The 14,045-nt window shown below is 41.1% G+C and overlaps 1 protein-coding gene across 4 annotated transcripts in view; it reads right to left on the bottom strand.

Moving 5' to 3' along the window:
* The window catches only part of LOC145340907 (beta-galactoside alpha-2,6-sialyltransferase 1-like), a 149,014-nt gene that overhangs the window by 23,951 nt on the left and 111,018 nt on the right, over window positions 1–14,045 (bottom strand). For all 4 annotated transcript variants that reach the window (XM_080185467.1, XM_080185469.1, XM_080185468.1 and 1 more), the window contains one exon: window positions 2,846–2,943. In XM_080185467.1, the coding sequence (XP_080041593.1) occupies window positions 2,846–2,943 (98 nt within the window). The remainder of the gene's footprint in view (window positions 1–2,845; window positions 2,944–14,045) is intronic.

The following is a 14,045-nucleotide window of genomic DNA, read 5'->3' as shown; positions in this document are numbered from 1 at the left end:
AAAATATCTCTAATGGATGAATTCTAACCCAAAATCCAGTGACGCCACAAGGTTCATTAGAAACAAACTACTGGGTGAATGTCAGATCCACAAATTGTTCACAAACTTCAACAAACATCAATTCCAGTCCCTTCACAATATGGGTCATTGCAGCTTTCAAAGCAACTTTTAAATCTGCAACTTTTCACAATAACAATGTCACTATGTAAAAAAAAGTCAATCTCATCAACTTCTATTGTTGAAGAGTTAGAGCTGGAAGTGTATATATGTTATGGCTGATTTTTGCCTTCACCAACTGCTGTCTGACATATGTAAGATTAAACAAGTGCTCTGTAGATGTGTCAACTTCTTAGAAATTCTTGGCCTTTTAACTTTACAGCCCCAATTTTAACCGGGGTAGAAACAGAAGTTGCAGCGGCTGTAGTGATCACCCACCTTTTGCCTAGCTTTACATTCAGGTAAGGAAAACATTTTGGAACTAAACCATTGGTGGCAGCCAATTCCTTTAAGGAATGGCTATTCTGGCTGTTTTTTTTGTGACAAAATTAATAACACCACCAATGGTGCATGCTGTACTCAGCCATGTCGGCATTGGGTGAGGCCTCTGTTTAAGGCACTGACTAATCAATGAAGCATATCACTTAAAAATAGATACTTTAAAAAATAATAGCCCTAGAGTTACAGAAAAACCTTATCAAAATAACTCAGTGCACTGACGTCTGGGGTGCTATACCCTGAAAAGATGTATATTTTTTAACATTGTTAAAAAACAATGTATACAGTATATAAACAATCAATACGGTGTAGCCGAAGTCATCTGTAACAAGAGCAAGTGTTGCATTAATTAATTAAAAAGGTTGCTCAAGCACAGAAGAACTTGGAGACATTGTGTGGGAAGCTATCCCAGCTAATGATAGTTATGTATCTCTTACTGCTGTACATAAGCATTTTCTGAATAATTTAAAATGAATCTTTGATACATAAGCTTCCAAAACCCATTTGTCTCCAGCATTTTTCAAATTGCTTTATTGATGGACATCTTGGGAGTAATTAGCAAATATTTGCTACCCAAAACTCTAATTTGTGTCGAATGCCATCTCCCCATATGTGGTTAGCTGGGTTAGATCATCCTGCACCAAACGGCTGGTTAATCCCCACATCAAAGAGATGCACCCTAATGTAGCTGGAGGACCTGACCAGCATTCCGGAGGCACGGTACTGTTTGGGATAAGAATATAAGAAACAGTCGCAGGTTCACGCCATTCAGTGAACTGAGTCTGCTCTGCCATTCAATAACATCAAGGCTGATCTGATTATGGCTTTAATTCCATCTTCCTACCTTCCTCCCATGGCCCATAACTCTCTTGTAGATCATGTGGAATAGGTATTCCAATGACGGGGTAGACAACAGGAAAAAATGCTTTTGTTCACCTTTAGGATGCTTCCAATGTGGCCTCTCCTCTTCCTCATCCACTGTTTCCATAACCACTAATGGACAGATGAGGGAATGAATTGTTCTACTTTGAATATCTTCTGTTGGCCACACGGCAGTGCTTGACTGGTCACTGGTACCTGACAATTCTATGACCTTAATCCCACTCTACCTACTGCCCCATCACCCCCCCCCAACACACTCCCTACAACTAATTCTGGTACGACAATTATTATTATTATTAGGAATGCCATCGAATTATGTAAACTAGTTCAGCTTGTCATATGGGATGAGGTTAACTCATTTAGCTGTGATCACAGTCAGCACCTCAGGAGTAATTGACCCAGGATTATGCCACCATATTACATTATTAGCATCAAAATGTCCTTTGTAAGCCAATTGTGATCCAGGGATACAAGAATATTATTCACTAGATTTTGAAAGACTCATTTTTTAAAGCGGTAATAGACGAGATTCTAGGTGGCGATCACCTGGAGAAAGTAGATATGAATGGTGCAGGCTTGGTTTCATCTGCAGTTATATAGCCAACTTTCTGTTTTCGTGCTCCCTTGTTGCCTTCTTCAATATGACCTTATAGATTCCTTTTTAGTTGTTCCATAGAAATATATCCCACATATTATTGCCATCAAAACAACCTTTCACTCAGCTTTTGTTTTATGTTTGCTACATAACTTAGAAGTTGGGTTCCAGGGATATAGGAAGACCGTTTGAAAATGCATCATTTCTGCATTTTTACCATTCCAATAATCGGTTCAGTGACATGCACCCTGTAGAGTTAAGATGCATGTCACTGAATGTTTGTATTATGGTTTTTCTTGGCTGTTCTAGGGATGTGGGTTTTGCTTGCAAGGTCAGCATTTATTGCCCATCCTTTGAGAAGGCGTTGGTGAGTCACCTACTGCAACTCATGTGGGGAAGGTACACCCACAACGCTCTTAGGGAGGAAATTCCATGTTCGATGTTTTGGGATTATTTTAGACTCATTCTAAGTGAAATTGTGTTAGGGTGCTTGAACAAACTGTTCTCCACTGTATGTTATCTTCTCCCCTCTTATTGTCCACCCCATTTCCAAACAAGGCTACAGCTTGTTCCCTGGCCATTGTCAATGCTACTCTTGAACTATCATCCAGGTGCACAAGATGAATTTGTGGGGAAAAGATTCTTCCTTGTGGTAATTTGTCTCATGTCTGCTCCATCCCTCCCCCACACCAGTTGCGGAGTGTGGGGTATGAACTGGATGTTAGCTGCCTGTTTGTGGCCATTCTTCTCTTGGTGCCACTCCTGTGGCACTGACCTGTTGCAGCTCTTTCATAATCCTGCAAAATAGAACTGTAACATACCACTTCGCTGTCGAACCCTAGATTTTTTCCACGTCACCTTGCTTGACATTACCTGTGAATTAATCATTCGAATTGTTGTGCGTCTCCCCACATCAGACTCAAATCCTATGGTAGGTGCCCCATTGAACCTCAGAACAGCGTCATGGGCATCTGATAATAAGAGAAAGTGACAAGTAGATTCCAAATGTTTATTTCTGCTTAGACCTTTGATCACTGAATTATCTATTTGCAAATCCAGAGGGAAATTTAAGGGAAATTTTCAAAGTGTGTGAAGTTATGTGCAATTCAATAAATAGTTAATTAAATGTTGGAGCAGACCTGATGAAACATGGGAGTTGAGGTATTAAAGAAATTACGTTTGATTGCATCATGAGTGTAAATGTTTGCCAAATCTCAGCAGCCAATAATCCAATGACCATAAATGTTCAAGAAAAGTTAAATTTGAAATGTGTTGTTTGTGTAACTAAGAGGCAGAGAGGATTGTAGTAGAGTTAGACCGTGATACAGTCCCATTTTCCCATGTGTTCTGACAGACTAATCTTTCATGTGACTATATTCATGATTTACACAAATTGGTGGAGATGAGTTTCAGTAACACTCGCATCCATTCTCTTGCCTTCCAGAGAGAGAATGTGCTGGAATGCTCCTAAAAGGGATGTCCCAGCCTCCAGAGTTTAAGTGGAAGACCAACCTGGCAACTGACTATGGTGGATGATTGAAAGCACAAAGTATCTGAGGAATTGTTGGTACATTCTTGCATTACATGTAAAGTCTTTTTTGAACATTTCAGAATCACTTTTCAGGAAACCAGTAATAGTGAGCTAGGCTGACTAGGCCTTGAAGATGACTGTTCTTAATGAATACTGCTCGGAACCTGCTGCCATAGTTTCTGTTTCTTACAGAGGCAATGAGAGAAAGTCCAATCCCCATTATTTATAATGGGGAAAGAAAGCAAAGATGTGGAGAGTCCAGTAATGACTTCTACTTAGAATCGTAGAAACCCTACTGACATGATGCTGTTAAGGTGGAGAAATGTCCCAATGTGTTTTGCAGAAGCACAGTCAAAAAATGCACACCAAGCCAAAGAAGGAGATATTAGGAAGGGTGACCAAAAGGAAAGGCAAAGACAGACAGCAAGAAAGAGATTAATATGAGGAGCAGATCGGGAGAGAATAAGGGGATGAAACTGACAGTGCGAAATTAAGCATGAGAGAGCATGAGGATAAAGGGCAAAATAGAACAGATGAATTATGAGAATGAGAGTAATGAATGAAAGAAAATGAGACAGTCAGGGACGGAGGTGGGCAGACAGAGAAGCCAGAAATCAGCGGAGAAAACTAGGTGATGAAAAATAAATTGGCAATCATTGTACTAAACTTACAAAAAAACGGAATACTCTTCTGAGTAGGAAGCGGAGTAGGGAATTGTAAGAAGTAAATCAATGTGTTGACTCTAAAGAATATCCAAGAAAATGTTAATGAACATTAGGATTTCCTAGTCCCTTAACCAAAGCTGAGTCTGTGTTACAATTACGGTGCTACTATAAAGCACTGGAAACCAATGATATCAGAATTGTACAAGAATGGAAGTGTTCAAAGTGCAGTTCATCTGCTAGATGTCAAAGTTTGCAGAGTGCTATGCACATCTCTTCCACATGTCTTTCAACAACATTTTTGGCCAAATATCTGTCCAGTTTAATCTGCCAAATGAAATCTTGGCTACTGTCTCAGTGAGTGACCTACTTCCACACTTTCAGTAGGCTCTGCAGTTAAATCTAAATTGATCCAATGGGATTATATCCAGGACTGATCAGCTTGCATTTGATTTTAACTTACTTCATTGCAAAACTTGGCTGTGGTCAGGCCATTTGGCCAGATATTCTATTTTGATCAGGTACTACTCCAACAACGTACTGTTAGAATCTACACATCCATAACATCTTATATTAGGATGCTGTTGCTGGTGACTGTCGCTCCAGTGTGCAGAATGCTCATTTATGCCATCAAAGATTTACTATGAAAGGGAAGTAAAATTAACATTTATTTCTTATCTAGTGAGCTTGATAATATTAGTTCACTAATGTCCCTTTGGGAATGACAACCAGAAATTACTCTCTTGTATCAATTTGAATGCAATTCTTGGAGTTCCCAGATGCCCAAATAATTTCTCTGCCAACGAGAAATAAGCAATTCCAAATGACATAAGTTTAAGGGCTGGAAATTTTTTTATTTGCCCGAATGAGGCAGAAGATTGACAGTCCTTTCAATAGGATCTGCTTAATATTACAAAATATGTCTACTAATAGAAGCATCTCTATAGAAACATGAGGAACCCTTCCTTTACTGGCAGTCAGTAGAGTAATTCAACATTTTAATGTGCTGCACAGGTTTAATGTCTATTAGCATTGATACTTCTTAAACATTTTGACTACTTGAAATAAAGCTCAGGTTACAGACGTGGGGAATATTCTATACCAGGGAACTCAAACTGCTTCTGTGCAAACAATTTTAACATGACTAGGTCATTTGCTTTCGGTTAGTCAGCAAGATGAATAGCGCTTCAAGAGATCATAAACTACTAAAAGCATGCGCTGGTGTTGATGGTCACAATTTCTTGCTTTCTAATTCCTCCTAGTGGGAGTGCCGATTTCCAAGGAAGCAGCCATAGAATGGATGACTTGGAGTAGGTCAAATGTGCACAGCACACAAAAGGCTAGCTATTATTTCCAACCTGGGAGAGATGGTGGTGGTGTGGTGGTAATGTCGCTGGAATCCAGAGACGCAGGGTAATGCTCTGGGGACCAAGGTTGAATCCTATCCATGTCAGATTGTGAAATTTGAATTCAATATAAAATCTTGAATTAAAAGCTTAATGACGACCATGAAACCATTGTTGAATGTTGTAAAAAGCCATCTGCTTCACTAATGTCATTTAGGGAAGGAAATCTGTCATCTTTATCCAGTCTGGCCTTCAAGCGATTCCAGATCCACAACAATGTGGTTGATTCTTAAATATCCTGGCAAGCCACACAGTTGAAGGGTAGTTCAGGATGGTTCACACAGCAATGTCCACATCCCATGGATACATTTTTTTTAAAAAGCAGATCTATTGTACATGCTATTATCAGTTTTGAGACTCTGAAAGGTGCAGTGTGTATGGATAGAGGAGCTTCAACTTGTCTATGTTTTGAAACTAAAGTCAATTTTTAGTTTTTTGCAAGGAATAAAACTGCTGTTGCCTCCATTAATGGAACTGCCTGATTTTTACTCCCAGTGAACTCAAGAGGGTGGCAAATTAAGAATCTATTCCAATGCTTCAAAATGTTTAATTTCTTGGTCATAAAATATATCAATAGCCAGAGGAACTAAAACCCTGCTAAGTTTTAGATTTTCAAGAAGAGTTATTTTGATGAGCCAGATCTTTGAGCCAGAAGTTAGACAAGACCCAAAAATAGGCAAGTGATTCACTCACACCCATTTGTTGTGAGGCAGATAACAGACACACCTCATACTGCCTGCTTGTTATAATGGTTATCAGCATGCAGCCAGCACAAGGCACTTTGCTAAGTAACTCCATGCCTGAGCAGGCAGTGCAAAATCTAGAGAGGCCAGCACAAGTTTCAGCTAGCCTATGCTACTAAACTCTCGCAAACACCTGTTATCTAGGAGGCGTACTTTGGGTACAGCAGGTGTCACTGCACCTAGTGACCGGGACCTGGAAAAAACAGGAAAGACACTGAATGATGGCACAGCATAGTAGAAACTGGATGGCAAGGTTCTCAGATGTAGCACTGGACGTGTTCAGGAGAGACAGAGAGCTCCTTTATCTACTGGGGGCCAGGGACAGATAGCCATCAGGATCAAAGCCAGGATTATAATCCTGTGGACGTGGATGCAATGTTGCGGGAAGTGCAATAGTGCAATAAACGTGTGTGGTCACAGTCAGAGCACGAATCTTCAAATGTCACATTCCTCCAGCTGCACTACTAGCTGCACAGTCATGATCAAATTTACTTTCACAGTTACGCCTCACCATCACACGCTTGACATTGCTGCAGCCTCACAGCTTGCACGCGCTATCAATTATGGCAATCACAGCACCCAAACAGGTGGCATGACAAGATACTGCATATTTGAGAGTTGCAGCAGCTAATCAGCGGGGGACAGGCAACCGTCATGGGAGACTGGAGGTCTGTATCTCTTAGGGTCACCATCATTACAGAAGCCATGACTGACGTTATGGCCAGCAACAGGGTGAAAGGATTGAAAATGATAATACATAGCAATCTAATCCTCCTTCCCATATCCCATTTCCCCCTCATTCCACAATCTCTTTATATTTACTCACTGCAGATGGTGTAAGTGTGTATCTCTTATGCCCCCTACTTCCATCTCAGCAACTCTACCCTGAAGAACTGCTACCTACTCAGACAATATGCAACAGTGTGAAAGATAAGTGGAAGAAGAGACTGATGATGATGAAATGTCACCACTCAATCTCACACTCGCAGTGACCAGCTCAGGTAAATCGACACTGCATCTAATTTAGAGGGTAGCAAAGAAACCAGGCACCGGATTTTCATCATAGAAATGGGCAGCTCCACTCTGGTCATTTTACAACTCGGCAGACTATTCTCCAAATAAATGGTCCTACATACACGCTATTTGTGCTCCGGGAAAGCAAATGTGAAATTGAGTCCGGCCCACCAAACCCTGAAGCAGTTTGGATGTGGACACGGAGGCAGGTGAGTTTCAAGGCAGTCTTGTTTGGAGGTCAGTATTCATAATGAGTCCAGATGTGAACGGTATCAACAGCGACAGATGGCCGGATATTTGTTTCTCTCAATGGCCTTATTATGAAAGCTTGGCTGAGCTGCAAGACTCATTAATGGATTAGCTCAGCTTGGAGGGGGGGGGGGCAGGGAGGAGCGGTGGTTCTGTTTACACAGGCTGCTGTGTAGTATTTGCTTTGATTGGATGATATCGTTAGAATAAGTTATTTTTCTTTGAACTGTTTTCACCTCAATATCTGTATATTTATTTGTGGAAGATTAAGAGATGTGAAGTGAGGTAAAGCTTTTGTTGTTAATATTATAATGATCTGACTGACATTTTCACAGGGTTGTAAGAGCAACAGTTTTTTTAAAAGGACTTCTGAATGTTTGTTTTGTTTTAATACTTATATTTCTTGCTCCTCTGCTGAGGTCTCTGAAGAGGATTTCAAAGGGAACCTTGTCATCCTGGTGAAGCTATGGGAATACTCTGCCTGCTTCTCTCTGGTACGAGCAAATGTAATGTACCTCCTCAAGTGGCATAAAGAATGCCAGTGATGGCCCTGATACAGCAGTGCCTGGAAAACTCAGAGGGGTCATGGATGTTGTTGAAAAGATTTTGACATGAAAATGGTCAAGGTCTCAATCAGCTTCACAGCCACTGGCAGCATTATGATTGCCCTGTTCTGAAGCTGCAGCTCTGCCTTCTACAGGTGGCAGATTTCAGTGAACACACCCTCTGTAAAGTGGGGATGTTGCACACACCACTCCTTGGTAAGGCTGAGGAAAGAAAATTGCAGCCTGAAAATCTCAGATTGATACACGCTAGAGTCCTTTAAGAGTAACTTAGACAGGCACATGACTGAGTTGGAGATGGGTGGATATAGGAGAACGTTTAATTAAGGGTCATTAGCATTGGGGTGTCCCTAGAAATGTAAATGGGTGTAGTATGATAATAATGTTTTTCTCTTTTCATTCACAGGTTTTAAATCGGTCCACCTCGTGTCCAACGAGGGGCATACACGCGATGGGTCGTACTGGGGCTGCTCTTGGTTGTTCGAGATTGGCCTAGTGCTTCATGTCGTTAGTGTGTGCTTAAACTGGACAAGATACTGGGCAAGACAACAGCTCAGTGACTATCGTTGATTGCTGTGCTGACACATGGATTTGGGCCGGTGTCTGTGGGAGTTTGCGCATTCTCCCCGCGCTTGCGTGGGTTTTCTCCGGGTGCTCCAGTTTCCTCCCACACCCCAAAGATGTGCTGTTAGGCTGATTGGCAGGAATAAATTGTCCCTAAATCAGTTTTCCCTCAATCTGGATGGCCACAAAACATTAGATAGGGGTCATGGGTAGAGAGGTGGTGTTGAGATGGCAGCGTGGGCTCGTTGGGCCGAAGGGCCTGTTTCCCAGGCTGATTTTGTTCTTTTGTTCTTTTTGATAAAGTCTCCTGCTGAAAGGTAGCCTCTCTCCTCTCTTTGTCCTCCCCTATGAGTAGCCTGATTTCCTCTTGGCTTTGTCTTCCCGATTTCCTCCCTTTTTTTAATTCACTTGTGGGAAATGGGCAGCGTCGGCTGGCCAGCATTTATTGCCTATCTCTCGTCACCCTTAAACTGACTGGCTAGCTAGGCCATTTCAGAGGGCACTGAGAGTCAATCATGTTGCTGTTGCTCTGAAGTCACATGTAGGCCAAAACAGGTAAGGAAGGCAGATTTCCTTCCCTAAAGGACATAAGTGAATGTCCTCGACTTTCATCGAAACCCTACAGTGCAGAAACAGGCCATTTGGCCCATCGAGTCTGCACCGACAATAATGCCACCCAGGCCTAGGCTTTCTCTTCTTGATCTCCCTGACATGCCGCATATCAAGGGGGATGGGTAGCTCTCAAAGTCAGGAGCAACTAGTCTGCTGAAACTGCTGAAGTCAGAACCAAGCCTTCACCATATGTCACACAACACCTTGTCAATTTGACAAACTTTAACCAGCAGTAGAAAACTCACAGCATTTCAACAAACTCAGAAACACTAAAAAACAATCAACAGCTAATCTGAAAGCGGTTGGTGACCCCTTTAGATAATGCTGCTGATGTGTTCTTTCTGCTGCTGAACACGTTAATTAGCCAGAACGTTCAGGTCAAAACAGTCACATTTGGTATCAATTCAGTGTTAAACACTAACTGATTTCACAACCTGCTATTACTCTGCATATTTCCTGAATATGCCCCTTCACACACAGGCTAAGCACAGTCAGGTAAGGCATCCTTTGGCACTGGTAAAAGTAAACAAGATTTTGTGTAAAAAGTGCATGAAGTTATTAGAATTGTCAAAACATCCAAACAACTGGCAAAGAAGTGTCAAAGCTGTCAAATGGTCATCAAAATTCACTGGAATTATAAAAAACTCATGGCACTTATGAGAAACAAAAATTTTTACCCAGCAGCCTCTCCTTTCATTCCTGGGGTGGTGAGCCCAAATTCTGATTCACCCACCAGAACAAAAGGTGGAGGAACTGTGAACTTGATGGGAATTCTCCCATCTCTGCGCACCTGGCCCGGGAGCCAAAATCTGGGCCTTAAATACAGTGAGGTCAAATAAAATATCCACCACAGTGGAAATAAATGTTTTTTTCTTAGACATGTATAAACACAGAAAGGGCAGCTGATCTCCATCTGACTTCCTCTAAAGAAAAAAAATTCAAAATATCTATTTCATGTCAACACAATAACAGTTGGTTAATATATTGATTCCAAGCAAAGACTTTTTGAAAGAGGCCTTGTGTGAAAATGTTAACAAAGGTCCACAAAGACACAAAAAGATGACTTTGCTAGGTGAATTTTGTGAGTTCCTGTAGTTTGGGAAATTTCCTCAGAGCTGCTCCCAATCCGTGAATGTTCCATTCTTACAAATATAGTGGAAACCCTGCAAGTGTTCAAATCAATGTCATTTAGATAAGGGGATGGATTCTCTGGCCTCATCCGCAGCTGAAGATTCTTCAGTTCCCACTGCTGTGAATGGAGACTTGGTCAAATGCCAAATTTTCTATTCTCGCTAGCAGCGCAAGTGGGGTGTGAACGACCAGAGAACTCTGGCCCCGTTTTGTATTGGTTAACCAATTACTGTTCATGTGGTGAGAATAAAAATTTAACCTCATGCTTGTTAAAGTTACTTCCACCAAAACCTCAATCAACGATCTCCCTGTAAATGGTAGCAAGGTGAACAGACTCTGCATCTTGTAAAATATCCTGAAGGTGGTATGATTTACTATTGAGTACAATAGTAAAATGTTCAAGGACACTGAAGTCACCAATGTGTGAATACTAGCAAATCACTTGCACTAGCTGTCAATCCCAGAGAACAAGTTGATTGCATTTTCTGCAGTCCTTCCTCCAAGCAAAACTGCACTTACATGTGACGTAATTAAACTGATTCAGCAAGACAGGTTTTTTTTAAAGTAAGCAAGAATTAATTTGACAAATGCTGGAACAGGAAATCATTAGGTTTAGAGGAAGGAAGAACTCAGCTCCAATAGGTACTTTAAAAAAAATGGAATAATTCATAGAAGCAGTTTGAGTCCACCACTTCAACGAATGTCAGCCTGAGGGATCTTAAATCTGCCTAACTTTCAATTGCAGTGAAATTAGGGACTCAGCTTGTGAAGTCAAGGACTCAACTGGTGTCTGGATCCAGTTGGTGAATGCACTCACAAATACTGCAGCCCTTCTTAAAAATCCCCACCCATGAGATAATCAGAGTCAAACTCCTATTGTGCAACAGCAAACTGGCAACCTATGTTATCGTTTTAGAATGAACTATTAAGAAAGCTATTAAGTAACGTAATAAGGATATTGATTTAAAATTAGCTTAAGATGTTGGCATGCCCAGGAAATTGTGGATAGAAAATTAACCTGAGGGGAATTTTCTCCAGCTGGCATATTTAGAGATACTGTTTCATGGAATTTAGGCAGCTTCAAAAGGGGATAATTGTGGTTGTCCTTCAGGAAACTCGAAATGAATATATTTGTCTGGACAAAAATGGACTGCATGGGCCTCTATTCAGTACACTTGTCCTGTCCACTTCACTGTGTCTAAGCCTGCCACAACCAAACCAACTTTTATATCTTTACAACTCGATTAGCTGAAAACATGGCCATTCCAAGAATAGTGTATTTTTAAAATTTAACAGTTGACCCCAACTTGTAAACTGACACTGAAGACTAGGAAATAGATAAAAGTAAATTAGAGCACTCCAGACTTTTCGAAGTAGGAAAAAAGACAGAAGTATTTTTCATATTTGCTGGGAAAAGATAAAGGATGGGTTTTCCTCCGCAACCCCCAGCAGCAGAGACAGCTCCCCATTGGCCACGGGTGGGATCATCTTTTCCCACCAATGTCTCTGGGTTTTGTGTGGCTTGCCCATCCTGCCACTGGGAACTGGAACCGGGGGTCACCTTCGGCAGGACTGAAAGATTCCAAAGGCCGGAAGGGTCAGAACATCCCATCGAAAGTTAATCTAAACATGGCTGATAGATAATAAGCGGAGCAGGATGAATTTCTAAAAATCCAATCTAGTGACCCCCCCCGAGCTCAAAAAAGACAAATTTGATGCAACAACTTGATTTTAATTTTGCTGACCAAAATCAGACAAGGCAACATGAACAGTGCATAAAGTCTGAGTGACTCAAATATACACACTAGGGTCTGACAAAAGAGTCAGCTATCTGAGTGATTGATCTCGTTGAATTTTAGAAATGCGATTAGGGTTCACATGTTGTTGACTGTGATGCAGAATCAGTACAACACAGGCCCTGATAATGTGCTGACCACTGAAGCACAAACTGATAGCATGGGAGGAAATGATTTGTTTTTGTTCTCGTAATTCGTTGTATTTTTTATTCTCATAAGAAGTGTGTTTCTATTGTGGTAGCGTGAACAAAGCTATAAGCGTCGAGATTGAGAGCTCTGTGCGTGGCAAATGAGAGGCAGTAACTACAGGTGCTAATTACAGTCAGTAAACTAGTACGCAAGGAAAATAAAGGAACAATCTGAGCCTTTGAAATATTTTAACTATTTCATTTCTGCAATTTGTTGCCTGCGTGATAAATTCTGTCAGCCATTCTTAATGATATATGCAGGATAACTGGAAAATTCATTTCAAGGCAGCAATGCAATGAAGGATTCAGACACCATGGGTAAGGCAACAGAGCCTTTAGATATTTTGTAAATGTCTGAAATCCACGCTGGTCTCTTATGATAAAGCTTCTCATTATAAAGCCTTTGACATGTGTGCAACACTTGTATTTTTACCTTGATCAATCCACTTTTCCTCATGCAGCATGGTGACACAGGGTGGCATAAGGGGTGGCACAGTGGTTAGCACTGCTGCCTCACTGCGCCAGGGTCCCGGGTTCATTTCCCACCTCAGGTCACTGTTTGTGTGGAGTTTGCATATTGTCCCTGTGTCTGCGTGAGTTTCCTCTGGGTGCTCTGGTTTCCTTGCACAGTCCAAAGATGTGCAGGTAGACTGGCCATGATAAATTCACCCTAGTGTTACGGGGTTAGCAGGGAAAGTATGTGGTGTTACAGGAATAGGCCTGGTTGGAATTGTGGTTGGTTCAGACACTATGGGCCGAATGGCCTTCTTCTGCATTGTAGAGATTCTATGATTTCTATATATATAACATGTAGACCCAACCCTGCTTTAATATAACTTCTCTGGAATATGAAGCAATTGTACTAATCTATTAAAGGTATTCACTTCAATCATGTAAGATTAAAGGCTTTGAAAAACAGATTGGACCATGGAGATGAAGTTTGCATGGATCTACAGGCAGTACGAAGGTTAACTGACCCATCAAGAGTCTACATGTGATATCTATCTTGGTTTGTTTTTAACAACACTAATTTCCTTTCCAGTTTGAGTCTAACTTAATTCTTAACTCACCAAAGTTACTCTAATGAACCTAAGTCCTTTTTGAGGCAGGTTATTAAGAAAGTTCCAATCCAATAGTGATAACTGCTATCAGTGCAGTACATTATCACATCCTAGTGTCCCATTTATGAATTGAGATTACTCCATTCATAATGGGGGTACGTTACAGTGTCCTTCTGAACTTTGTGTGCTTAAAACCAGAATGGAACCAGAAGCATCGAACTAATGCTTGTTGACCACCTAATAGGATTTGATTGAAAGCCAGTTCTGGGGGCTGGAGCTGCCACTGAGCAGTAAGTACCAAATAGTAAGTCAGAAGCTTCAACAATAAACAGAAATCGCGGTCAGAAGAGCCAGCCACAACACCTTGACATCATTTTCACTTCTCCCTTCAATATTACTGATAATTCCAGCAGTTGACCACAAAACACAAATGAGAAGAGGTTAGAAGGTGATCATTTTTAGCCCCAGTAGGAAGAACAGTGAGTTGCACAGTGCTGAGTCTGAAAACTTCAATTATCTCATCTCCTTGCAGCTGCAGGCCTGAAAACAATTT

Source organism: Carcharhinus amblyrhynchos, chromosome 3 (genome assembly GCF_965287045.1).
Source record: "Carcharhinus amblyrhynchos chromosome 3, sCarAmb.v2.hapA, whole genome shotgun sequence".
Classification (NCBI taxonomy): Eukaryota; Metazoa; Chordata; class Chondrichthyes; order Carcharhiniformes; family Carcharhinidae; genus Carcharhinus; species Carcharhinus amblyrhynchos.
The sequence above is the reverse complement of the archived record's forward strand: the minus strand, read 5'-3'. Positions and strand labels throughout refer to the sequence as shown.